Raw genomic sequence first — 26,751 nt, 5'->3', positions numbered from 1 at the left:
ATCAGAAATGTTATCAATTTCATATAAAACTGATTTGGTACATGTTGTCGAAGCTGTGATGAAACCAATTGAGAATTTTCGAGTTTTTCTCAAAGTTTATTGATTTAATCTGCTCCACGATCTTCTGGTTCTTCTCGATGAAGGGGTATGAGGCGACTGACTGGTCTGATGTAAACTCCAGTTTGTGTCTTCACTTGAACAACACGAACAATGTTGTCATTACCGTCGAAAGTCTGTACTATACGAGCAAGCGGCCAACACATTGGGGGAGTGTTGGCTTCTTTGATGATCACAATATCGTCCACTGCTGGTTGTACGTTTTCTGTCCTCCAATTGTTCCGCTGCTGCAATGAAGATAAGTATTCGACACTCCATTTCTTCCAGAACTGACGAATCATTTTGTCTATGTTTCTCCAATGTCGTGACAAGCTGTTGTTCTTTGGTGAAGATGGCTCGGGTATTGCTGTGATGGGTCTTCCGATGATGAAATGTCCAGGGGTTAAAGCTAGGGGATCGTTGATGTCGGTTGATGGCGCTGTTAAAGGGCGAGAATTGAGGATGGCCTCAATTTGGGTCAGGAGAGTTGTGAAAGCACTGGTTGATAACTTAGTCGATCCAACTGTTCTGTAGAGATGGCGCTTCATAGACTTAACAGCTGCTTCCCACAGTCCTCCAAAATGCGGCGTCCTGGGTGGTATTGTAAACCAATCAATGTGATTTTGGCTCGCAAAATTATTAATGAGGTCCTTGAACTCTTCATCACGAAGAAGTCGCCTGAATTCGAGTTCTCCTCGGGCTCCTATGAATGTTGTCGAATTATCACTGTAGATTGCTTGGGGAGTACCGCGTCTTCCGGTGAATCTCTTGAGGGTATCGAGGCAATCTTCTTTGGTTAGATTTTCCACTGGCTCTAAGTGTATTGCCTTTGTGGTGAAACAAATGAATATAGCTGCGTATGACTTTTGCAGTTTCTGTGAAGAATCTTTGGTGTAAAACGGTCCACAATAGTCCATCCCAGTGAACTGGAAGGCAAACGATTCAACTATCCGTTCTGCTGGCAGATCTCCCATTAATGGCTGGCGTATGCGGGCGTCAAATCGTATGCAGGGCTTGCAGTTGTGAATAACCTTCTTAACACTGGCGATTCCTCCAGGAATCCAAACTGTTTGTCGGAGGGCAAAAAGGGTCATCTGGGGTCCACTGTGAAGGTTTCTCGAATGACTTTCTCGAATGAGTAACTCGGCTAGTGGAGATGTTTTTGGAATTATTATGGGGAACTTTTTGTCCACGCTATACGGCGAATTTGCAAGACGACCACCAACGCGGATGACGTTGTTGTCTTCGTCAAAGAATGGGGAGAGGCTGAGTAGATGACTGTTCTTCTTGATACGCTTACTGGATGATTCAACTGGTAGTTTTGAAGTTGAGTCTTCTGGTATTGTTGATCCTTTTATATACTTGAATTCCGGCAGAAAGAGTTGTTGGATGATGCTGTAAAGGGCTATTCTGGCTGAACGGAGATCCAATGGGGAAAGTTGATGACAAACACCAATTTGTCTTTTTGCTGTCATGTGTTGCTTCTTCTTCTTACCTGTTGATAGAAGGCTTGTTGGCGGCGATGAAACACTTGCTGATAAATCCGTCTGTAGCTCATAAACAGATTCGTTCTGTGATTGTTGTTCCATTGATTTGTATTGTTTTTGTTGCGTTTCATTTAGACGTTGATTATTGAAGTGCGGATGTTGTTTATTCGGGTTAATAAAGGTGTGCAGTTCATGATAATCTTCTGGTGTTGAAAGAAAACTACTGGATTGCGGAACCGAGTCTGTCGGTGTTGACCGGATTTCAGTGGTTGTTTGCTGAAGTCCGTTCATACTTTCCGTAGATTTCTCTTCCTTTTGCTCTGCGTGCTCGAAAGAGAGAGGGGGCTGCGGGCACAAATCTGCTTCTTGGCTGCGGTGATGAATGTTTGGCTGTAGGGATTGGTCTTTATGGCTGCTCTGAAAAATGGGCTGTGGTTGACATGGGCTGTGGATATTCTGCAGATGACGTGCGTCCGGATTGTTGCTGAATAAACCCGAATCTTCGCATGGGTTTTCCTGCTGGTTGGTTACGAACAACTTTTCTGTGAAATCGTTTGAAGATTGGTCTCGGGGTTTCATCGTGTGTTGTAGATGTTCATGATCTTGGTCGTTGTCAGAACATTTTAGTTGAACATTCCCGTGCTGTTCTCTGTCGGAAACTGATTTTGGTTTTGGTTTTTCATACGTATTTGAATGATCAATTGCAGGTTGCGACTGACTGTAGTTGTTGCTTGACCTTCTATTTGTTCTTGCTTGTAGTCGTTGAGTGAATAGTTTGACGTAAGCGAAGACTCTTACAAATCGATGCATTGACGACTGTCGGCTGATAAGATCTAATATCCTGTTGTCTTGCTGCTGATGCTGCATTACTAGAGATAGTTGGGCTGATGAGTTTACTTTGGCTAAAGCGTCAGTTGAGGCGTCATATAGAGGTGTAGCATCCAATGAAGGCCAAAACTGCTCGTCTTGACGCAACCAATTGGGTCCTTTCCACCAAAGTTGGTGATTAAGAAGTTTGTCGGCTGAAATTCCTCGCGATGCGCAATCAGCTGGATTGTCTTCTGTCGGTACAAACTTCCAATTTTCTGAAGGAATGATGCTCTGAATCTTGGCAACTCGGTTAGCAACGAAAGTCTTCCATTTCCTTGGGATGTCTTTAATCCAGGCGAGGGTCACTTGTGAATCCGTCCAAGCAAAGACTTTGGGGTTGGGAAAACGGCTGTCATTGATGGCTTCTTTAACTGCTTGAGACAATTGTGCTCCGAGAAGTGCTGCACAGAGTTCTAAACGAGGAACACATAAAGTTTTGATTGGGGCAACGCGTGTTTTAGCTGTCAGCATTTGTGTGTGCACTCGGTCATCCATTTGTTCTCGCACGTAGACAACTGCGGCATAGGCTGTGGTTGAGGCGTCACAAAACACATGAAGCTCCAAAGATGACGAAAAAGGTGCTTCAAAAACTCGTCGTTCAAGTTTGATCTTCTCCAGTTCCTTGAGTTGATGTCGAAATCTTCCGTATTGTTCCAAGATGTTTAACGATAGGGTTTCGTCCCAGGTCAACTTGTCCATCCAAAGAATTTGCAAGATGGATTTCAACTGAATTGTTGTTGGTGACAACCATCCGAGTGGGTCAAACAACTTTGTGACTTCCGATAATATTTTCCTCTTTGTGTTGGGAAATTCTTTGTCCAGGCAAACTGTGAAGGTGAAATGATCTGGAACAGGGCTCCACTTTATTCCAAGGGTTTTGACTGTGTAGTCATCGCTGTTGATTATCATTTCGTCGGAGGTTTCGCGAAAACTGGAAGGCAATCGCTCAACAAGTGACGAAACACTTGATGTCCATTTTCGTATATCAAAACAAGCTGTTTTCAGTGTCGCGATGATTTCGTCCTGCAATTGAGTGGCGTGCTCAACATCTGAGGCTCCTGTTAGCAAATCGTCCACATACATGTCGTTATTGATTGCAAGGCGAAGGTTGCTGTTGGTGCAACTGTCTGCTAAGGCTTTGAGAGGTCTAATTGAGTGGTACGAAGATGATGCTATTCCATAGGTCACTCTTGTCATTCTGTATGTTTTCAGTTCTGTGTCATTTGGATTTTTCCACAGAACCCTGTGAAAATCCTTGTCTTCATCGTCAAGTTGAACTTGTCGGTACATCTTGGCAATGTCTGCAGATAGTGCTACCTGATGAAACCGAAAACGAATCAGAATTCCAAACAGATCCTTTTGAAGTTGCGGTCCAACCATTAGACGGTCGCTTAAAGATACTCCGCTAGCTGATTTAGCTGAGGCATCGAATACGACTCTAAGTTTAGTTGTGCTGCTAGCGTCTTTGATGACACAATGATGTGGCAAGTAGAAACAGTTTGTTGCAGGCATATGAATTCTTTTTCTGGGAACTTCTTCCATGTGTCCAAGTTGAATGAATTCCTGAATGAACTGACTATATCTGTTGTATATGTCTGGTTGTTTCTCCAGTCGGAAGATGAGGCTGCGTAGTCTTCTTTTCGCTTGATGATACGAGTCGCCCAGGGGTTTGGCGTCTTCTTTGAAAGGGAGTTTCACAACAAATCTTCCCTCTGAGTTGCGTCGGGTGGTACTTTTGAAGTGATCTTCGCATTTCTGTTCTTCTGATGTCCACTGTGTTGCTGTCAGAATTTCTTCAATCTCCCAGAATCGCTGTAAATTGTCTGGCTCAGAACAAATGAAGAAAGACTGAAGTTGAGTACTCTTTTTTTCAATTTGGCTCTCACGTCCAATCACGAGCCAACCAAAACAAGATAGTCGGTAGGTAATTGGTTTTTGAGACTCCTTGATTCTGTTGTCTCCAATCATCAGTTCTTCATAGTGTCCTGCTCCAATTATCAAATCAACGGTGGATGGCTGATTGAAGTTTGGGTCCGCAAGACTGAGGTCCTGAAGTTTTGTCCAACCGCTGACATTCACATGATGTGAGGGCAGATTGCTGGTCAATTTGGCTAAGACGGTTGCTCTGATGTTGATGAAGTCTTCGTCCGTCGTTTTCAGAATCAAGTTTACTGATCCTTTGCTGTTGTTGACTTCTTGAACTCCGAGTCCAAAAACTCGGCCGTCGGCTTTTTCTTTTTTCAATCCAAGGCGTTGTACTGCATCTTCCGTGATGAGGTTGCTTTGGGATCCTGAGTCTAAAATTGCTCTAATATCAGTAGTTTTTCCGTTGTTGTCAACTGAAACGATTGCGGTGGGAAGAAATACTTCTTCTTCTTCTTCTTCATTCTGCGACTGTGCTGCGGCTGTAAATTTTTCTCTGCTTTTGTTGACTGTTCTCGATGCTTGATTGCTTGCTTCTTGTGGTGCCGTGCTGCTAGTTGTCACTGTTGGCGCTGTTGAAGTTGTCCTCGAGTTGTTATTGGCTTCCAAATGCAAAAGACTGTTGTGCTTTCGTTTGCATTTCTTACAAGTTGAACCGTTGCATTGTTCACTTCGATGTCCAGGGCGTAGGCAGTTGAAGCAAAGTCCCTTTGTTTTGATCAACTGAGCTCGGTCCTGTACTGAAAGTGCTTTGAAACTTTGGCATTGATAAATTTTATGGTTTTCGTCGCAACATTCACACGTTGTGGTCGCTGATGTGGCTATATGTGAATGAAATTTTCGAAGTTGTGGGCTGCTTGTGGGCTTCTTGTCGATGGCTGATGCTGACTGGTGTGTGGCTGCTTCAAGGGCGCGTGTTCTTTCTTCCATGAAGTCTTTCATATCTTGATAGCGTTGGGGATTTCTTCCTGGTGATGAAAGTTCCCAACATTTTCTCGTTTCGGCGGGCAATTTCTCTGCAATGAGGTACACGAAAAAGATGTCCTGATCGTCCACGGGCTGTCCAAGGTTCCTAAGTGCTAATCTGTGTTCTTCGACTGTCTCCATGAGATCTCGAAGTGCCTTTGGGTTTTCAATTGTTACCGGTTTCTGTGAAACTATTGCGTGAACATGGGCTCGCAAAATCAGACGTTTGTTGTCGTATCTGTTCCTCAGGATGTCGCAAGCTGTACTGAAGTTTGCGTCTGTGATTTGGAGAGAGGTCAAAAGCTTTGCGGCATCTCCTTTCACTGATGTTTTTAGATACTGCAATTTTTGACTGTCTGTTATCTGGCTGTTGCTTGTCACTGCTCCGTTGAACTGGTCGAAGAAGGACGTCCAATCCTTGTAGTCTCCACAAAAAGTTGGCAATTCCAGCTTGGGCAGTTTTACATTGGTGATGGCCGGTCCAGTTGCTAATCGTGGTGTTGAATTTCTAGGTGGGGTTCTTTTGTACATGACAAAGCGGTTAATTAGGTCAACATGTTGTCCTATCTTGTCGTCGTAATCTTCTGATTCTTCGATTTCTTCGTCGAGTCTGTCGGTGTCATCGATCAGGTTTTGAACTTTCTGATTCATGTCTGACAGGTACAACTGTTTTTTTGTCAACAATGCCGAGATTTGTTCCAGCCGTATGAGCTCCTCTTCACTGACATTTTGTCCAGGTCTATCTGTAATTGTTTTGGCTTCGTTGTTTAATCTGGTTGCAACAGTGCGGTGGGCTGTTCTTGACTTTTTCAATCTCTCAAGGTTTTCTGTCATTGTTGAAGACTTTTGTTTGGTGCTTTGTTGTTTGTCTGTGGATTTGTTAACTAATTAGCTGCTTTTTCTTTGCTGTCTCGTTGCCTTTGAGGTGTTGGTCTTTGCTGTGTCTTTGTCTTTGCTGTGTTGGTCTTTGCTGTGTCTTTGTCTTTGCTTTGTTGGTCTTTGGTTTGGGTGTCTTTGGTTCAGATGACTGTTGCTAGATGTAAACAAAAGAAAAACCCGAAAAATCCCCAGCTATCTGTCCCCCCGACCAATAAGACAACCGAAAAACACACAAAAAACGTTACACTTAGTCTTAGAACCGCAGAGGGGACGATTAATGCTACCTAGTTTGACGGTTTCACCCTCCTTGGTTTTCAAAAAAATGACTCAAAAAACACTTGGTATATATTTGTTCCCCCACTAGATAACTCTTGTTCCGAGACCCAGGTTAATCAACCTGTCAGTAAATTTAAGTTAATCAACTTAAATGAACTGAGGGGGGATGGTTATCTAGTGGTTGTCCGCTTTTTTTGTTGATGATTAGCTTATTTTTGATACCCCAACTTAGCCTATCTTAGTCTTATGTACCTCCCCCGATAGAGAATCTAATGTCTAATGTGAGCTGTTCCTAACCCGCGTGCGTTTGCTCACTCTAATTCTAAGGTATATCCTATGATTTTGTTCGGCGGACCAGAAATGAATACAAGTTCATTTCAATATTTTTGATTACTAGTGAAGCTCTGCTTCAACGCTTTTTTTGCTTATGTATAGCTTTTTGAATCCAAACGGAAACAAACTTGTCGATGTGAAAGTTACAATTCTTGTGACTTTGTTAAAGCACGTGGTAATTCTTGGTTACAATTTTGTTGAGACCTTGAAAGTTCTTTTGACCTTGAACACTCTTTATTGATATTGAGTGCTGAGTTGGGGTGAGGGGGGGGGGTGGCTCGAGACGAGAAAGAATACTTTCAGAAACGTGAAGAAAACAACCGTGCCAACAAAATCAAGTACGAGCCCCTACCAACCGATTTTATAGTTAATATTTATTTGTGGAAATCTGAGACGAAGGAATTATAAAGTATATACTACCAATTATTCTTTACGTTATATTATGGTATAATTTACTATCTGTTGTTCAATAGTATCAGCCAAAACACTAAATAAAGTTGAGGTAAATTTACCTGAACTGAGTTCAGCTAATTGCAGGACAGGTAGGGTTGTTTAATAGTATTAGCAAAACGGTTCCTTTGTTGCCAGATCCTACACTGTAAGGCCCTTCTTTTTTGCACGTTTTAAGATACGTTTGAGGAATTAAAGGGGTAGTATGGTCCAAGTGTTATGAAATGTTTCTGAATGCGAAAAATATCCGGTTGACGAAATTAATTGTCAAAGAAACCTGGGATCTAGTCTATTTTGCAACTCCCCTCCCCAAGTGTTTTTTACGCCCCCAGTTACAAATTATATGTTGTTAGCACGTTACTATGTAAAAAAATAACAGGTGCGCCTGGAGTGCGTAAAAGATATAAGCCCTCTAAGCTTGGGGGGGGGGGGGCAAACAGAATAGATCCGAAACCTGAATGATTGAATAAAATTATCAGAATCCTATGCTGATCCCATGATGGGACTTCAAACCTGGCGTTTTAGGAAAGACGGAGAGGACAACATTAAAGCACTACCATCAAATGACGTGGATCTGAATGTTTAAGGAAAGCAACAGCAAAAATTGAGACAAAGAGAGCGGATAGCAGAAAGTGCTTCAAATAACCCTACAAAAAGTTTCAATGACACGCACTCTTTAATTGCAAAGTTTTTAATTTTTTTTCATGACAGAACTGCTTCTATTAATTGTCATTTTCGAAATGTTATTTGCAGAGTTGCTGCTTTTCTTTTTAACAAAACATCGCCCCTATTAAGCGTCTGGGTGGTGGGGTGGTGGAAACCTTTTATGCTTGAGATAGAGCGAGAGGGAGGGCGGGGTAAGAGGGGGGGGGGGGGGGGGGGGTGGAGGGTTGGGATAACGTTTTTCACATTCTGGGGTGAGTTGTCTGCAACAAAAGCAAATTTTGCCTTCTATTAAATTGTTTTTTAAATACTTTTTTGAACAAATTTATATTGAATCACTCCCCTTGCCGATTTTTTACGCCGAGAATCAGAAACGAAACATACTTGTTTTTTTTTCAAATAGAAGCAGTTCAATAGAATTTTGCATTGTTGTTTTTTGTTTACAAAATATAGTTGTCTGACTCTAACTGAATGATGCCCTAGGAATAATATTACCATCCTCGTCCATAATTTTAATGTCAGGCACAATTAGGTTCTTCAAAGGATCCTCCGCCTTCGTCTTGGACCCACTTTTGCCCCGCCCACACTTCTTAGCTGAGATCTCATCAGAGGGGTTCCCATTTGAGCAGTTGGTGTTGGGTCTTTGTCGGCATGAACACGAGAAAAATTGTCCTCGTGATATTTTGAGAAGTAATAAAACGGCTAGAAGTATGACAATAGCTGCACTCGCGGCAATTGCAATGTAAAGGATGTCTGAAGAGAGTTCGTCCGAATCGGAGGAGCTGGAGGCGGGGTGACCTTGCGGGTTTGAGTTAGCACCAGAAATACTGTGATTCATGTTGGCTGAGGTTTGGAACGCGTAGTTTGCTCCGTTTGATGGCGTGGGTTCGAGTCCACCCGCGGGAGACCGCAGTTGCAGTTTCATTCCTGAAACACAGAAAAATTGTCAATTTAACGCGGTAAACAAGCCAGAGTTTTAAGCATTTTGAGTAATTAAGAGAATTTCGTCAGCTAAGAAAAAAAAACAATTATTGTACAACTTTACTGTTCAAAAATTTCGAATTTTTTGGAGTTATGCCACGAGGAGAAGATATTGAACAAAAGTGCAAGCTTCATCAAACTTAGCATAATAAGTTTTGGAAAGGAAAATAGGATAACAGAAATTGCGGAAGAAACCAGATTATATTGGCGGAGACTCTCATTAACAATGCATTTTTCTAAGATGCTTGGATAATGTTTACGTGCAATAAGCACTTTACTGCTTTTTTCTTTAAGTTAGAGTAGGAGAATGAAAAACTGAAGAAAAAAGAGCGAGATAATGGCTCAAAAGATGGCCCTATGTTCTACCTATGTTCGAGGCATTACGGATATGCGATCAAACGGCGTTAATCACAGGGTTTCCTAGTTAGAATCGTTATATTATACGGAAATGCCAAAAAGCAACACTAAAAAGCTCCAATCTGCAAGCATAATTTCTGCTTTAAAAATTTGATTCATGAGATTTTGTTGGTAGATCAAGTTTAATTTCTTAAAAGAATTAAAATTTGAGATATCAAGCTTTTATTACGTTGCCCACGACACATTTTTATTTGAAGCATATTAAGGTTTTTTCATAATTAAAAATGACAATACAGTGTCACATCTTTACTTCATGCCATTATTCAGGAAGAATATTGCACAAAAATTGCTGATCCGCGTCTGTTTGATAAATTTTCCTCAACTTTCGGAACTTTATAACGTGAAGAGGAACCAAAAGCACTTTATGTCAAAGATAAATCCATTTATTTAAAAATTAGTTCAAATATCCAGAAATTTCAAAGCAGAAAACTCCTGCCAACAAACAATGCATTCAGCAAAATTTTGGAAGAGCTTCACGTTCTTCTAGAGCTAATTTTGAGAAAAACACAAACTATAATTAAAACGTTTAAAGTTTGAAAAAATGTTTAAACCAATGAAAGGAAACATAAAATTGCCGACAACATTCATTAAGTTCCCAAAACTGCATTTGGCAACATTGGGACATTTTCGGTTTTTCGTAGACAACAAAGATAAAACCTCGTCATCTAATATTTTATTTAGTGTGCGGGGACAACAATGAAAAAGCGACATTTTAATCCTGAACAAAAGTAATGGAAGCACATCGATTTTGTCATTTTGCCGACCCCTCTTGAGGTGGGTAGGAACTATAAACTCAAATGAGTTTTTTTTGTTCAGCCAATTTTGGTCGATCGATATATTCATAGTAGAGAGTTGTAAGTGGTATCATCAAAAAGCTCATCCGGCGTTGAATATGGAATTAAAATTTTTTTTTTGATTTTCGTTTTCTAGAGCGAGTTACCGAGGTTAAAATTTTTGTGAATATTAGACCGATTTGCGTTTTTTTACATTCTCCGGAATTTCTGCCTAAACTTTCGTCAATTTTGCTAAAAACTGTAAAATTGTGAACAAAGTTATGTTGATTTTTTTTCAAGACAAAAACGCATTGTTGACTTTTTCATTTTATAGTTTTGGGCTATAATTTTGGCTAAAATTCAGCACTTTTTATATCAAAATATGCGCGAAATAAGCCTATTTAGTTCAATTTCATTAATTTTTTCGGAAAGACACACCCAAAAACTAATAATAGAATCTTTGTAAATTGCAAAGTGGGCTAGTCCCATTTCCACTTCCATTGAGAGTGCTTTGGAAAAAAATTTTGCCGTTCTGCTAATGGTACTCGAGGATTATCAAAAGACCAACAAATTATTTTTATCTATAACATTCGAAACAATTAAGTGTTTTTAATGGACGAAGAGAAATAGCAATGCTATCTTTTTTGTCAATTAAAGAACAAAATAAATCAAATTAAAGCTCAATGGTGATAGTTCCAATTGGTTTGCTGGGCAGTTCCAATCTGGTGAATCTGGTTTTTTTACTCAAAATTTTTTGGTAGACTTGACTTTCAAAAGAATTTGATTCTTAAAAAAAACAATGGCTTATTGAAATTTGCCAATAATTTTCTCTTAATTTGGTCAACTTGCAGCTCAGTGTCAGCAAAAAAAGAATGCTTCTTTTTCTACTGAATTAAAAGTTCATATTCGTTGCGGTTTTATTCGTTAATTTATAGTTTTCTGGTTTTGATACTGGAATTCACAAATTTTTTTGATCTTCAGGTTTTTGCCTTTTTTCAAGTTTTTTCTCCTTCTGCCACCTTATCACATTATTTAGAGTTCACGTATCACATTGTTGACGTTCCAAATGAGACAAAATTGAACATAGCAAAATCTTGAAGTGTAGCGATTATAGTTTCAACGGCTTCGACAACACTTTCTCAAAGAGTTTAACTGATCTTTTAACATTTTCCTTAACTGTCCTTTATATTTTGTCTTTTTAGCCGTGTGAATTTTCCTGGATAATGACAGATCTCATTGGCATTGTCTTTTTATAGAAAAAAATTGAGCCTATATTTTGATTTGAGTAGACAGGTGATGGACTTCATGACTTTGAAAACAGTTGTTTTCAAAAATAATTATCAAACAATTTTTAAATTTGCAATTATTGTTATTTTTTCGTCTATCTGTTACCTAGTTTCTTTAATTATAGTTCACATATGATGGCGTATTTTGGCGTCTAGGGAAGGCGCAAGTGTACAAAATCTAATGTTTTTAGGAATTCGTTTTGACATTGCTGGCTTCGACACGGGTTTTTTGAAAAAATTAATATAATTGTCGATTTATTTTTGTCTTTGTTTGACGTTCTTTTTGTAGACGTAAGACAATTTCTGAATAATTACAGATCTCAAGGGCTTCCTTGGAACTGTTAAACGATTCTAGTTAAAAATTTCTTTTTGTAGCTAATGGGTTAGTGAATAAGAAAACAACAGTTTCCGAAGAAGACGAAAAATTTTCCCAAATTTGACCTTTTTCTCCTTTTTGTTAAACTTGTTACCTAGTTCCATTAATGAGACGTCTTATACTTCAATCTTTGTGTACAAGGAAAGTGAAATTGAAAATTTATTGAAGGGCAAAATATGGCTTTACGGCTTCGACAGTGTTTTCTCGCGAGTTTAATTTGAATTTTTCTTTGTTGTCTCTATTTGTTGTTCTTTTTTAACAGCATAAGATAATGAATAATTTTGTTTTATTGCTTTCTGATAGGAGCATAGTTTATTTCAAACCGGTTGGCTGTTTTCAGTTGATATCTAAGTGTTTTCATTACTTTGAAAGTAATTTTTTATGAATTATAAGCAGCAATTTTTTTAAACTTTGCTGGTTTTTACCTGTCTAATTGTTACCAAGATTCAGTTTGGACTAGTTCCATGTATTTTCGAAGTGTTATTTTTAGGACTAGTTCCAAGGTACAAATTATTTTGTTAAGTTTCAGTTTTGTCTAATGCTATTTTGTCTTTATTGTTGCAATTATGTTATTTTGTTTAGTTTCAATTTTATCTGACGCTATTTTTTGACTTTATTATTGCAATTGAAGCAATTAATGTTTGTTATGGTTTGATTTAGTTGTTAATCTTGACTCGCTTTCTTAACAATGGCAGATCTCATGAATCTAATGCGGCACTTCTTATTCCACTGGGTTATTTGCGTTAGAGGCGATCCCTTTGGTCATACATCATTTAAAAATAATTGAATTTTTGGGGGATTTCTATCTGTTCCTCATTTGGTAGACAATTTTGCCAAAATTGTGGAGGAGCGGGGTCGGAACTTTGCTCCAATTTGCCTAAACTATGATGATTTTACGGGCAGCAATGGACAGAAGATCTTGTTACTGTTGTTCACACTTAATCAAAAATAGGTATCGACGCCAAATGTGAGAGATATTTCGATCTTCGGCGCAATTTCAAATTACTTTTGCTTACTATTATTCCAGCCGGCTTGTCTTGCAAAATAGTTAATCTCCAAAGATTTTTTCCTAAAATAACGCTCAACGTAATATTCAACATGTTATCTTTAAAGTTCAAGCCCATAATTTGTTTTGTGGATTTTACCACCACCTTAGCGTCTGTATTATGAATGGATTGTGTAACTTTTGCGGTATGTTTAATAATTTTCACCGATTTTGAATTAATTGGCGAAAAGTTTTCGGTTACTCCGTGAAACTTGATTAATTTTTGTCTTTGTATAGGAGAAAAATATGTTGGCTGAGTTATTAATTAGTTTTTCGTTTTAATATATTTTTAAAGGTCTATCAAAAATTTTGAGAATGCTGGCTAGAGAAATACGCAACATAATTGTATTGTGTTATTATAATTGATTTTAAAGAACCAAGCAAGAGCGCAGCTACTTTTTTATTGATATTTCATTTTAAATTAGCGAAGATTACGACTGAAGGAAATATTTTAAATGATAACGAATCATAATTTTAAAATGTTTGCCCATTCTTAAATTACAAAGGCTTATACACATCATCTCAAAGTTTTGGTGTTGTTAATATTTCAAATGCCATATGTGCTACGATGTATTAACACCATTATGGATCTTTTTATGTTGACTGTTAGGTGACAATTAAAAAATTTATAGCTTGCTTCGTTTCGTTAAAAGTTTCTATAGTTAAGAAAAAGTGAATAAGAGAAAAACCATTGTAGCAATTCCCAGAACTAAATTAGCAAAATTAAAAAATATTTTATTAAAGTTTATCAGTCCACCCTAAATAACACTCTTTGCGAAGAGTGTAAAAAGAGTGGATAAAAGAGTATAATAAAAAAGTAATTTTTTAAAATTACACTCTTACACTCTTTTCCCCGATAAATAACAGTGAAAAACGGATTACACCCTAATCCCCGCTAATTAGGGGTGAAATAGGAGTGAAACCTCGGCCCGGGCACGGATTTTGAATACATAAATTGATTCAACATTTAATCAAAGTTCACTATATCGTGTTTCCCATTTATTGAGATCAATAATGGGCAGCTCATGCTTTTTTTCCCGTTTTTGTCTCTACCTTGGCAGACAACTAGAACTCGCAAAATAAGTGCTAAGCCCCTATTATCCCTATTAGGAAAAACAGAATTCAGTTAAGAACTCGTTCAAGCTTTAATCTTTACTGTGCCGATATGTGGTTGTGTAGCCTCATAGAAAAATATTTTTGGTAATGGCAAAATTTTAGATATTCGTTTTTGAGAGCACCATTTGTATATTATTTGTTAAAATGACCGCAAATCTCAATATAATACCTTAAAAACGTAGCAGTTCGTCGAACTGAAAAAGCACGTCGAACTGAAAAAGCTCTAAAGATTTTAAAAATAGATTAAAAACAACGTAAAAAATAAGCACACAATGACTACAACGCAAATTTTGTTTAAAATAGCTTCAATTTGACTAATTGACCCAGCCAGAAATCAAAAACGCCTTGAGCGTGAAGTCTGCCTCTGAATTGTAATTAGATTCGGACAATAAACATTCTATTTTTGGGTTTTCTCTCTAAGGCCCTCTCCCCTAGCAGGCAGTTCGGCGAAAATAGAGCGTATAGCTCCCCCTTCTCAAAAATTTACGCAAATTTACCTTAAAGGGTGGCTTCTGTAATTTATTAAGCTAATGGGGGGGATAAATGCAAAACACCCTGAATTTTAGCACTGTTTCCGTTTAAAAAGACTTAATGATGAAGTTTCTTTCGAGCGCCTATTTTGTTTCAGCAAACTTCTTCTTGTATGTTTTTGAAAGCAGAAAATTTTGTGAACAATGCAAAATTTAGTGACACGATGACGCAACATTATTTTCTCAAGAACTACAGAAGCAAAATTTTATCAGAAGCGGAATGCAACCGGGAAAATTCTTCACATGTTGCAATTTCCAAGTTGACCTGCTCTTTCCATTTTCAGCAATCAACGGACCAGTTCAATCCTTTCTAATTCAATATGCTAGCATAAAACAGTTTAGAACAAAATTGAAGGGCGTGTCTCGCGCTCGCATACAATCGGGGCTTTCCTTTTGAAGTAGGGATTACACCTCTAATCCCGAATTAGCCCATTACCCTATCATGCAATTACAACATCCAACCCCCCCCCCCCCCCCCCCGATCCCTCCCTGAGCCACCAACAGCAGAGCTAAAAATTAAGCACAAGATGAACAGGTAAATTTGACGAGATTGGGACTGAAAAGGAAGACAAGTTGTGTTCATGGGGCATTTGAGTTACCTACCTTCTGTAAATTGATTTTTTCTCCAGGGATTCATTTTCATTTGGGTTCCTGGGCGAAGAGAGAAGATAAGGTTGATACATTAATCGGATTGGGTTCCCAGTTGTTATCATTACAACTGCCCGCGTATCATTTCTACGCTAATTAACTCCAGCCACGACTTCGTGGAAGTTCTGAAAGGAGTTTTAAGCTCTAAGTGCAGAAATTTTAATCGCCTCTTCACCGTTTAAAAGGACAGATTTCGAATTCGGTTCAATCGATTTAAGTGCAAATTTCTAAACGCTTTCTGTCTTTCATGTGTAAAGTAGAATGACTGTCAAAAACAGCATTAGCGTGCTTGTCATGCGTAGCTGATTGAAGTACCCTCTAAAAACACTTGTGAAAATTGCGGGGCGTGATTAAAAAACAAGGAAATTTTTCCAATGACGTATATATGAACTATTCAGTCACGCAGTTGTAAAAATAATCATCATTATAAAAGTATACCAGTACCGCGCATTTTCGAGTAAATTTACTCACTTTTGAATATCAGTCTTACACCTCATTATAAAAGTCTTACACCTCATAAGATCTTATAAATGATATCATACTAATTCTTATAAAACTTATAAAATAGAGCATATTTTTTAAACACACACACACACAAACACACAAACACACACACACACACACACACACACACACACACACACACACATATATATATATATATATATATATAATATTAAAATTTATTGGAAAAGCATGTTTCCATGCCTTTGGAAGAAATGGCACACACTAGTAGCATAATATTTTTATTGACTACCTTTATTTAAAAAACATTAGTTATTTGATTCTTGACAATAGTTTTACAAGACGGTAGCAAACAGAATTACAAACTTTAAATTTGTCCTGAGAAGCAATCGTTCCACATAGCTCGAATTGCAGTTCCAAGCAAGAATACTTTCAGAGGAGTTTGTTTTGCCTCATTGCAATCCTTGTCAAATCTTATATGAGTGTAATGTACCTACATAAACATTTGACATTTATAAGGCTATACTATACAAGGCGGCTCGGTAATGTGCGATGGCACATAAGGTTCCGACCCCGCCCATCCACAATTTTGGCATAATTGTCTACCAAATGGGGAACAGATAGAAAAACCCAAAAATTATTTTTTGCGAATCCCAAAAAAGCCCAAGTCTTTTCCAAAAAAATCTGTATGAACGATAAGATAGCCTCCAAAGCAAATAACTCAGTGGAGTAAAAATTGATGCATTAGATTGCTGTAAAATGTCAATATTAAGAAAGCGAGTCAAGACGAACAGCAAAATCAAACAACAACAACAACAAACATCAATTACATCAAAAAATTTATGTCCCTCTTAAAAACTAAATTTAATAACAAAGTCAACATACCGTCAGATAAACCTAAAACTAATCAAAAATAACTTATAAATCACCAGAAAACATGTCCATAAAAAGGTTTGGTAACAATTATGCAAAAAAGAACAAAAACAGTAAAGTAAAAAAATTAACTTATTTTTTTGAAACAGTTAACTTCAAAGTAATAAAAACCATTAGAAATCAATTAATATTACCACAAATTTATGATTACCACTGCTTCTATAGATGGGCATTAGGACCTGTCCTTATTCATTTTTTAAAGCGGCTAAAAAGAACAACAAAGAACAAACAAAATTTCAATTGAAACTTGCCAGAAAACGCTGTCAAAACCGTCAAGCCAAATTTTGGCACTCACAATATACTTGATTATGCCTTCTTGAAACAGCTATAATGTAGTACTTGGCCATTCATTAGTAAGACTAGGTAACAAGTAGACAAAAAAGCGAAGTGCTAAAGTATGTAATACTTTTAATTTTTTTTTCGAAACAAAATTACATTCAATGTCATGAAAGGCATTAATTACAAAAAGAGCTATTTAAATCGGGTCGTTTATTCATGAAAAAGAAGCCCTCGAGACCTGTAACTATCCAGAATATTTCTTGCATCTACAAAAAGAACGTCAGATATGACAAAAATCAAATTAATTTACTTTTTTTGTGAAAAACCGGTGTCGAAGCCAGTAAGGTCATAACAAATTCTTTAAAAAAAAAGATTTTGGGACACCAATCCCTTTTATTCCCTTGACACCCATAATGTCATATTTGACCTGTAATTAACTAACGAGATTAGGTAACAAAAAAACACAAAAAGAAAATTGCGAAGTTAAAATTTTTTTTTTAATTTTGGAAAACGATTGTTTTCAAAGTCATGAAAGCCATCAGCTATCTACTAATATCAGAATATCGGTTCTTCTATTCTTCCATGAAAAGCCAATGAAAGCTATCACTATACAGGAAATTTCATACGACCGAAACGACAAAGTATAAATGACAGTTAACAGTTAAGAGACAAAATTAAAAAATTCAATTGATTTCTTCAAGAAAGAGGCGTTCGAGGCCGTTAAAACGATGATGTATATCTTTCAAGATTTTAATATGTTCAATTGTGTCTTATTCTGAATGCTAATAAGGTGACATGAGAACTGTCAATAATGGGATAATGTGACAAAATTAGAAAACGTGAAAAACTGGAAAATATCAAAAACAAAAATCTGAAATCTTGTAGTATCAAAGCCAGAAAACAATAACTTCAGGCTTAAAACTGCAACCGAGAATAAATGTTAAATCAGTAGAAAGAAGAAGCAGTCGTTCTTTGCTGACACTAAGCTGGAAGTTGAACAAATTAAGAAAAAAATAGAGGAAAAGTTAATTAAGCCATTATTTATTGAAAAGTCAATTATTTTAAAAAAAAGAAACGACCACAAACTTTCATTTAAAAAACTAAATGCATTAGCTTGGAACTGCTTAGCAAGCGAATTGGTTGGACCTATCACTCTTGAGCTTTGATTTGATATGTTCTGTTCTTTATTATTAAAAAAAAAGTCTTTCTTTTTAAAAAAAAAGACCGACTGATTACAACCCGATTTTTTTTGGATTGTAACAGTCCAAGAATGGCCCAAAACTAGCCCTGCTAATACTTATTGTCCGTTAGGAACAATTGATTTTTCGAATATTGTAGATATAGATAATTTGTTAGTTGAAAACTCAAAATAATTTCTGCATTTTTGATAATCAACGAGTAAAGTTAGCAAAAAGAACGGCAAAGTTTTAACTACAGAGCACTCTCAGCGGACTCTGAAGTAGAAATAGTCCCCCTCTGAGTCTACAAAGATTGTATGAGTGTTGTTTGGGGATGTACTGTCGGCAAATTTAATCAAAGTGGACTAAAGTAGCTTATTTCGTGCTGTTTTTGATGAAAAAGGCTAAATTTTGAAATGTTTATCCAGATTTTTTGACCAAAAAAATTAAATCAAAAAAATCAACAATGCTTGTTTGCCTTCAAAAATAAAATCAACGACACTATTTCTAAGAATTATAACAAATTTTAGCAAAATTGACGAAAATTTAGGCAAAAATTCCGGAAAATGTGAATAAAAACAACATGAATTCACTCTTCTTTTCTCAGAAGCTTAAAACTCGATAAGTCCCTGTAGAAAACGAAACTGTAAAGAATCTTTTTATTTCCATATTCTACGCTGGACGAGCTTTCTAATGATACCAGTCTCAACTCTCTACGATGAATATATCGAGCGGCGAAAATTCACGGAACAAAAAAAACCCATTTGAGTATATAGTTCCTCCCCCCTCAAGAGGGTCGGAACAATTAACCTCTGTTAAACAGATTGATGCAACCTTGTAGTTAAATACCAAACATACGCCTTTATGATTTAACTTTAAAGTGCTTAAACTTATAACTATTTAAAGCTGTATTCTTTCCAACATATTTAACCTTTATGTTAATTAAACTAGAGCAATAATTTTGATTATGTAAACAGTTGTTATTATGACTTTCTTATATGTCAATGCCGATAATAATATAATTAGACATATTAAACTAGAGAGAGGAGAAAAGCATATTGAAAGCAGTCGGTTCTTTTAAACAGATCAAGAAAATAAAACTGTCCGAACACGCTCCGAATTTCTCAAAATATGCGCTCTGGACTAAAGAAAAGATAGACTTGGGAAAATAAAAATGAAAGAGAGAACATATTTTACATGGGTACTGGAAAGCGGATCTAGAATATCTTCAGCGCTGAAGCTGCATCTGACAGCATCAAAAACAGATACAATGAAGAGAGACATCTAGATTTTTATTAAAAAGTACACTCAAGCACAAAACAGCTGCGACTTTTATAACGAACTCACTAACAATTATCAAAATGTACAAGCCAGGGGTAAATGTCCTACTCATTGCCATCTATCTACGAATCTACAATGCTACAATCAACGATGAAAATAAGAAAGGTATCATATTCAATGAGAAGGAAAAAAATCATCTTAGCGGGAAAATTCATCAAAATAGACTTTTCCTTACCCAAAATATAGTTTTTCGACGGAAAATTCAATTAGAAAAATGTTATCTAAATTAGCCGAAATGTGGAAAACTCCATCTCCATTCTGACCATTAAATTTCTCCTCTAATGTCAACGGCTCTGCTAAAAAATTCAATATCAATTGGATGCTTGACAAAATAGTTAACAAAACTGGTTCCGCTAATATCGAAAACAAAAATTCACAACAAGAAACGTCAACACTTTCATCAGAAAAAGACAAAAGTGCCAGGAAAAAGCGAGCACCACCACTGGGAGCTGCAGTTCTTGCCGGAATTGGCCTTTTTGGTACTGGAGTCTTAGTTGGAGAAATGGGAGAATGTGGATAAATTGGAATATTTGGTGGCTGCCAGAACCAGAACGGAAAAATGCAGAAAACATCGATCGCCTACACCAATACACATCAATGATAACGGACTTTGTTTTGGAACTTGAAGATGAGACGAACAATAAATGTTTAATGATTTCCAATGAGCTGAGTGAAATAAAAAAAAATTCCGAGAAGAAATGGAACGGATCCAAACAGAAAATTGAAAAATAATCGAAGCCCCATTCAAAGTTTTTGAACATAATTTTCATATCTTACAAGACTGCACTCAAATTTTTTTCTCAAATAAGCAACTAAACTCTGTGGCTTCTCTTTTTGCACTCTTTTTTGCCGATGTTAAAAGTTATCGTTCAGCACTTTATGCCTATAAGATAAACCTAATTAGCTCGGTGCCGATTCTTTTAAACAGAAGATTACCAATGTCACTAGTCCCAAGAGAATCGTTGATTGCAGTTTTGGGACCTGTTCATAGAAGTAAGAGGACAGCAAGAGACCGTCTTACGCTGGCGATAGCTATGACAAATCTTCTGTTTTATTCTGATGCACAATTAGTTAGAGAAGTCGCGACACTTGAAGAAGGTATATCGCTCACTGTAGCAATTCCAATGTCATCAAGATAGACAGCATTCAATGTATATGAAGCGCATCGTTTACCCATGCCACACGCGGGCTTATCTGTAGCATTGATGTGGGTTACTGAAGGCCCCTACCTTGCGATATCAGAAGGTTCTATGGAAAGTGCTATTCTTTCTCGAGAAAAATTTGACAAGCGTCTTGGCTCAATACAAAATATGTCACGAAAGTCTGGCAACACTATTAGGATCATCATCTTGCCTTGCCATCTTTACTTTCATAACACTCTAACAGTCCTAGCCGTTTGTGACACCGAGGGATACTTATTGCCAAGTACGGAAAAGGCTTCAAACTAAGGATATGAAATTTGGCTCATTACTTCAGCTGGCGAATCGTCTACTCTTCGAGAATACAATATTGATAACAACAAAATTCCAAGGAAAAAGAACACCCTGGATTTAAAGTCTGCTTAATTACACTTGAATGTGGCTTCCAACTGATCAGAAAAATTATTAAGATAAGAAGATAAGACCGGATTTCCAGATTTGTGACAAAATACCATGGATGCGGATTGGATTAATACGATTAATACTCCCAGACTCTCTTGAATATTTGATAGCCAAAATGCCGTCATTAGAAGATCTTCCTTGCTTTGAATCCAAAACTGAGGCAGGCAAACGTCGCTCTATAAGAGAAGTCAGAACACAAATGATTGATAGTCCACAAATCACTCAAATGAAACATCTTAATACACAAGGAAAACAAATCGCTCATGGAAAGAAATTACTGAGGCCAACACTCGCCCATCAACTCAAAGAATACGTACCGCTCAAATTATCTATAATTCTAACAGTATTAGGGATTAATGGAAATTTTTTCCTGCATATTCTCGCTATGTACCCCTATCAACCTTTTGCAATATTTAAACGCCTCACACCTTCATTCCTAAACTTTGACAACAACAAAGTTCCGCTAAAACTTGTAATGACAGTTGAAAATGAACATGCAGACAATCTCCAAAGACAACACATAAATAACATGACAGTCCTTACAAAACAACAATTATCTCAACTACAACCTGCTCTCATTCGAAAATCTTCAATAATGTCTATGTATAAATGACCGACAACTATGCTCAGTGGAAGACCATCGAATACATCTATCAATACACAAAACGATGATATGGTTACAATAAACGACGAAAGTGCATTTTAGACAATTGCGAGTAATTTTTCTTGATTTTGTAGCTCGGTTCCACTTGCTATATCTCTGCCCATTATAATAATATAATGCACTGATTTATGTTTAGTTCATATTATTGGCTTGTACGTAACAGCAAATTTCTTTCAAAGTATTTTTCTGTTAGCTTGTAGTAAACTCTAACTTGTCTCTTTGACTCCTTGTTGCACTCGTTACGAGGCGATTCTTCGTTTGAGATTGTGCCACCCAATAAGCGGTGAAAATCAAAACTTATGAGTTTTTGGCGTCTCACCCAACGAGGGAGGAGCTCAAATTTTATGTCTCATCGTATGGATTGTGAATTGGTTGCAAGAAAAATTGGGGAGCGAGAACAAGAGAAACACCTCAAAAGATTTTTTTAAAAAGTAGCAAGAGTGATTCCAGATTTGACTGAAACTGAACTGATATTAATAACAATGATCGGCTGTAAACCTAGATTTTACCAACTATAATTAAAAACAATTCTATTCTTTAAAAAAGTAAAGGTTTGTAGTGATTAGCGAAAAAAAGAGAAATTCTGATTTTTTTTTTTTGATTTCGCTTTATTTTGTACAGGTAGACAAAAATTTCAAATCATTTTTAAATGCAGAAAACAGCTGATAATCTTACAAGGATCATAATTTCATAGAAAAAAATACGGTCACTGATTGCAGAAGAGAGAGTTTCACGTTTATTAATTTTGTGTTTGATCCGTTTATAATTAATAGGAAATCAGGCAAGCATGGCTTTGTGATGGTAAACTTTTGCTGGGCAAGGTAAAATGCTTCTATTATCACAAGGGTTTACTGGTACCAAAATAAACCATTGTTAAATGAAAGTGACTACGATTTATTGACTAATTGAAGGGATTAGCTGATAATATAAGCAAATAGAGTCCACATTTACAATGTATTAAGATGCAAAAGTGGAAACTGGCCACAAAAGTAAGTCAATATACTATAAAATTTGGTTGGGGTAAACGCTTGTAACGGTCAGCTCTAATTTTGTTTTTCGTTATGATGTCTTGATAAGTTCTTTTTACGTTGAACATTAAAATGCGAAATTCAGTCAGTCGCCTTCAAGCAATGTTAACGTAAATCCAAACGTGTGAGAACCTGAACAAAAAATTTTGAATAAAAGTAAAAAACGAATTTCTCCAACTTGGGTACCAAATAGCATAATTGCATCTTTGTGTGATCTAGAGCATGATTAAATACTCTTCCTCGAAAATATTTTGTGGCGGACACTGTTAAAAACTAGATCATTAAAATGGCCACGATAGTAACCTGATACCCACTGTTAGTTAACAAGGAGAAAGTCTCTGAGGGCTAAAAAGTAGAATAAAAACCACTGGTACTCAGTGCCACACGCCACACCTTAATTTTCCTGATTAATATAATGGTTTTCCCTCTTCAAGCTTGCAATACAATGAAATTCAAAATGAAAAGGTGATCAAAACAAGAAAACAATTTCATCAACAAAGCAGAAATCATACAGCTGTATTGGTTGAAAAGTTCAAACTCATTTTTCATTGAGTTCGAACTTTTGAAGAGTTCGAACTCCATTCATTCAATATAAAAACCTTTTGTACCATTTTTCAATTTTGGTATACGTTGTATCGATTATTTAACTTTTGACGTGTAGAAAAAATGAGCTTTTTCTACAAACTAATTATTTTGCTCACTAACAGTTTTGGAGAGCTAGGACTGTAGCGGGTAGGGCGTCTAGCAGTATAAAAAAAGATAACCGACTAACATTGGGCGAATTGCTCTCACACGGCTGAAGAGTCGTAAGCTTCGTCAGCAGCTAGCTGGAGCTTGGAGTGGTTAGCCTAAGGAGGGTGGGTGGAATGGGGGAATGTGGAGGGGGAGGGGGCGAACAGAGTCCTGGGTCTTAAGATGTCGAGATTGCGGAGTTACTCCTCGACATCTTTGGTAAATACCATATTAACAGACTAGTAAGGCTCTAAGGAAACTGTTCCCGGCTTTAAGTGTTTATCCCATTTTAAAGAAAAATAGACAAATTGTCAGATTATAAACTGTCACACAAAAATTGATGATAAAAAAAACAGTCAATTACAATGTTAAACATGAATTTTAATCCCTGTCGTAACAAAACAAATTAAGAAGTGACATCACTGAAGCAATCATATTTTAAAAAATACGACGCTATTCAAAAACTATACAAAATGGCAAAGAGAACTAAAGTGCAGGGTGATGTTCCGTCCACCAGGAATATAAGGTAACTCAGTATGAAATGGACAAAAGTTAGAAACAAAGGTGGACAAAAACTGAAAACCTCAGAAAACTGATCGAGTTGATAGCTGACCCAAAATGACTGGTCAAAAAAAGTTCCGAAACCCAGTATTCAACTCTGCAACTCAATTCCTACATTGAGCATAAAGTAAACACAGTCCTGGAAACTCAATTGAACATCGAGAATTGAAAAGAAATTTTAAGTCCCAAGGAAACAAATTTTCTCGTCGTCACCAGCAATGGCAAAACATTATCACTTACTTCTTTCTTATAGGAGATATCATTGATAAAACCAATGGAAGCTATTTTAAAGGTTAAAATTGATCAAGAAAGAAAAAAGGTTGAAACTCGAAAGCAAAAAACCATTTATTACAAAATTAACTACATTATTATTGCATTTATTAACCCCAAAAAACTTGTCAGAAAAAAAGAGAATCAGTCCCCTCAGTATGAAATATCCTAATAATAATAATTGCAATAATTGCTGAAATATCCTAATTATAGTTTTCAGAACTATTTTAAAAAAACAAACAAAAAACGGCATTTTTTTCTCATTTGTAGGTAAAAAAGCCGCCTGAACACTTAGTAATTCTGACAAAAAACCTCTTCAAGTCGTAAATTTGACTGGACTAATATAATAGCTAAAAAAAACTCGTTTTTGAGCAATTAAAAAAGTTCCAAGTTAATGCTTAGTTTTGCTTGATTTGTCAACAGATGTGATTGGTTAATTTTCAATGGAAAGTAGAATTCTCTCCTTGACGAGGAAGGAAGGAGGTTGCTCACGAGTACGAATATAGACATCCTTTATATGAATAAAAAATTTTTGCACTCAAAAGAAATATTTTAGTTTTGGTCGACCAATTGCAATGTTTTCTTCCTGCTATCACCAAGGTAGAACGAAGTCTACGGCGAACTTCTCACGTTAAAGTGACAATGAAGGCCTGCATATGTTTTACATGATGCAAACTCTAGCTCTAAGTTTCAACCAATAAATTAGCGCTAAGTTAAACGATTTTTTGTTGACAATAGTAAAAGGAAATATGAAATCATTACTAGTTGATATCCAGTGTTGTTGTTGCTGCTGCTGTTGTTGAAAAGGTGAAACCCGAACAAGCCTGATCTATATATTTTAACTGTTGGAGATTTTCTTCTGAAGTTTTCTGATGGCTGTTATACTCGTGTACAAGGAGTATAGTCAATTGAATCGCAAATGGCCTTGCAAGTACTGAGATAGACACTCGCGTCGCGAATGGATGATTTAGTTGTTACTTTCAACTAAAGCCTTTCTAAATTTGGCAATCGCGGTGCGATTGACTCTAACTGAATTACTCAGTTAAAACGAGAGGTATTTTGCAAGGATTAAATTGAACTGAGCGTTAGCGCTACAAATTGGGGAATGAAAATTAATGATAATACAGATTATGAAAGAAAGTTTGTTCAGGTTTTAATCATACAGAAAGGAAGCAAAGTTTGATTTGTTTACAACGTGAATGAGTATATATCCGGTACAGACGGGGTGAACAGACTTAACTACTAAAAATGGGAGGAAGTATATAGCACTGAACTAAAAATGGCATTCATCCTTCAAAAGGAACATACAACAATAAATTAGTTTAAAATACGGATATGGATACATGAAGGGTATCCATTGCCGCATGACATTTCCCCCTCTTGGGGAAAAATTAATTTACTAGATTAAAATCAGAAAATTAATAAATATTCACCGGTTAGTAAGTAATAAAATATTAAATAATAGATAGAATAGAAGTTTATGAAAGTTTCTTTATCGAAGATCACTCGCTGTCGCTATTTTCAGCATTTTCGGCCTGGAGAACTGTCATCTCCCTTGGTTGATTTTGCGAGTACTCATCTCCTTGATTTGATCCTCCCGCAATGCCAGTGTCTTGGTAATCAGTGTAACCTTCTGCGTTACGAACTTTTTCGACAATTGTTTGCGATTTTTGGGATTTTTTCTTCAGTGTCCTTTTGCTTTTTCTAATAGAAGACGTATCCGAATCCGATGTATCGCTGACCGTGATTTTGCGTTTCGAAGTCTTTCGCAAGATGGGTGTAGGTTGTTTTTGAGTCGAGGAGGTTGTTTGTGTTCCAGATGGCCCTGCTATATCAGATGATACCACTTGCGGCGCGATTGGACTGAAATTTAATATTTGTGTAAGGTCGGATCGATTTTTGAATGCCTCATCGTATTTCGGGTTTCTTTTTGGTACTCTCATTTTCAATGATCTTGCGACATTGCTAGTTGTAGATATACAGGATCGTGCCGACGAAATGACACTTACATCGTCTGTGTTTTTTCTGTTTCGCTTTATCTTTTTCTCTCCGGTATTTTTTCGAAAAAGATCTCGTTTATGTTGTTGAATTTTTTGTTCGAGAGTTTTTTCGTTTAGTTTCTTTGGGCGTCTGTCTATGTACTGTGCTAAAGTTGTTTCCAGTTCGGCCCGCGTTCCAAAGTTGGCGATGTCAGAATTTCTGACCCGTACTTCAGGTTTGGAGGGTTCTTTGATGACACTCGTCGTTGGGCTTATTTTGCACACTGTACTGCCAGGTGCTAATACTTCGTAGAGACCGTCCAAGTTTTTCTTTTGGCGCTGGTTTTCATGTATTTTTCGGGCCAACTTCACTTGTACGCTTCGTTCAGAGCAGGGAATTGCACGGTGAATGACATCTGGCTTTATAAAACGCTCTTCCCCGTCTTTCATTTGTCTTGTTCTGTTCTTGCGCGGTTACTTGCGGCAAAAATGACTCGCTCAATTTCCGTATCGGAACAAAGAGCTGTATCCGCCCACTGTTCATCTGTAAGATAGGAACGGCCCGGGATTGTATCCTCGTCTAAATAATAATTAATTATTGCATT

The 26,751-nt window shown here is 36.9% G+C and overlaps 2 protein-coding genes across 6 annotated transcripts in view; both read right to left on the bottom strand.

Annotated features, from left to right (window-relative positions):
- Positions 1 to 104: 104 nt before the first annotated feature.
- On the bottom strand, positions 105 to 6,176 carry LOC142336545 (uncharacterized). The gene has a single exon (XM_075385452.1). It carries the CDS (start codon positions 6,174 to 6,176, stop codon positions 105 to 107), a length of 6,072 nt encoding a protein of 2,023 aa, XP_075241567.1.
- Positions 6,177 to 8,357: 2,181 nt separating this feature from the next.
- LOC142336883 (uncharacterized) overlaps positions 8,358 to 26,751 on the bottom strand; it is a 35,734-nt gene continuing 17,340 nt past the window's right edge. For 3 of the 5 annotated variants that reach the window (XM_075385849.1, XM_075385847.1, XM_075385848.1), the window contains exon 3: positions 8,358 to 8,870. In XM_075385849.1, the coding sequence (XP_075241964.1) occupies positions 8,407 to 8,868 (462 nt within the window). In that variant the 5' untranslated portion in view covers positions 8,869 to 8,870 and the 3' untranslated portion in view covers positions 8,358 to 8,406. Of the gene's footprint in view, positions 8,871 to 15,070; positions 15,397 to 15,946; positions 16,090 to 26,751 lie in introns of those variants that run through there. The other 2 variants (XM_075385850.1, XM_075385846.1) reach the window with 2 other exon arrangements.

The sequence above is a fragment of the Convolutriloba macropyga genome, chromosome 3 (assembly GCF_964194025.1).
Source record: "Convolutriloba macropyga chromosome 3, txConMacr16.3, whole genome shotgun sequence".
NCBI classification, from domain to species: Eukaryota; Metazoa; Xenacoelomorpha; order Acoela; family Convolutidae; genus Convolutriloba; species Convolutriloba macropyga.
Note: the sequence above shows the minus strand (reverse complement) of the source record. Positions and strands in the feature narration are given on the sequence as shown.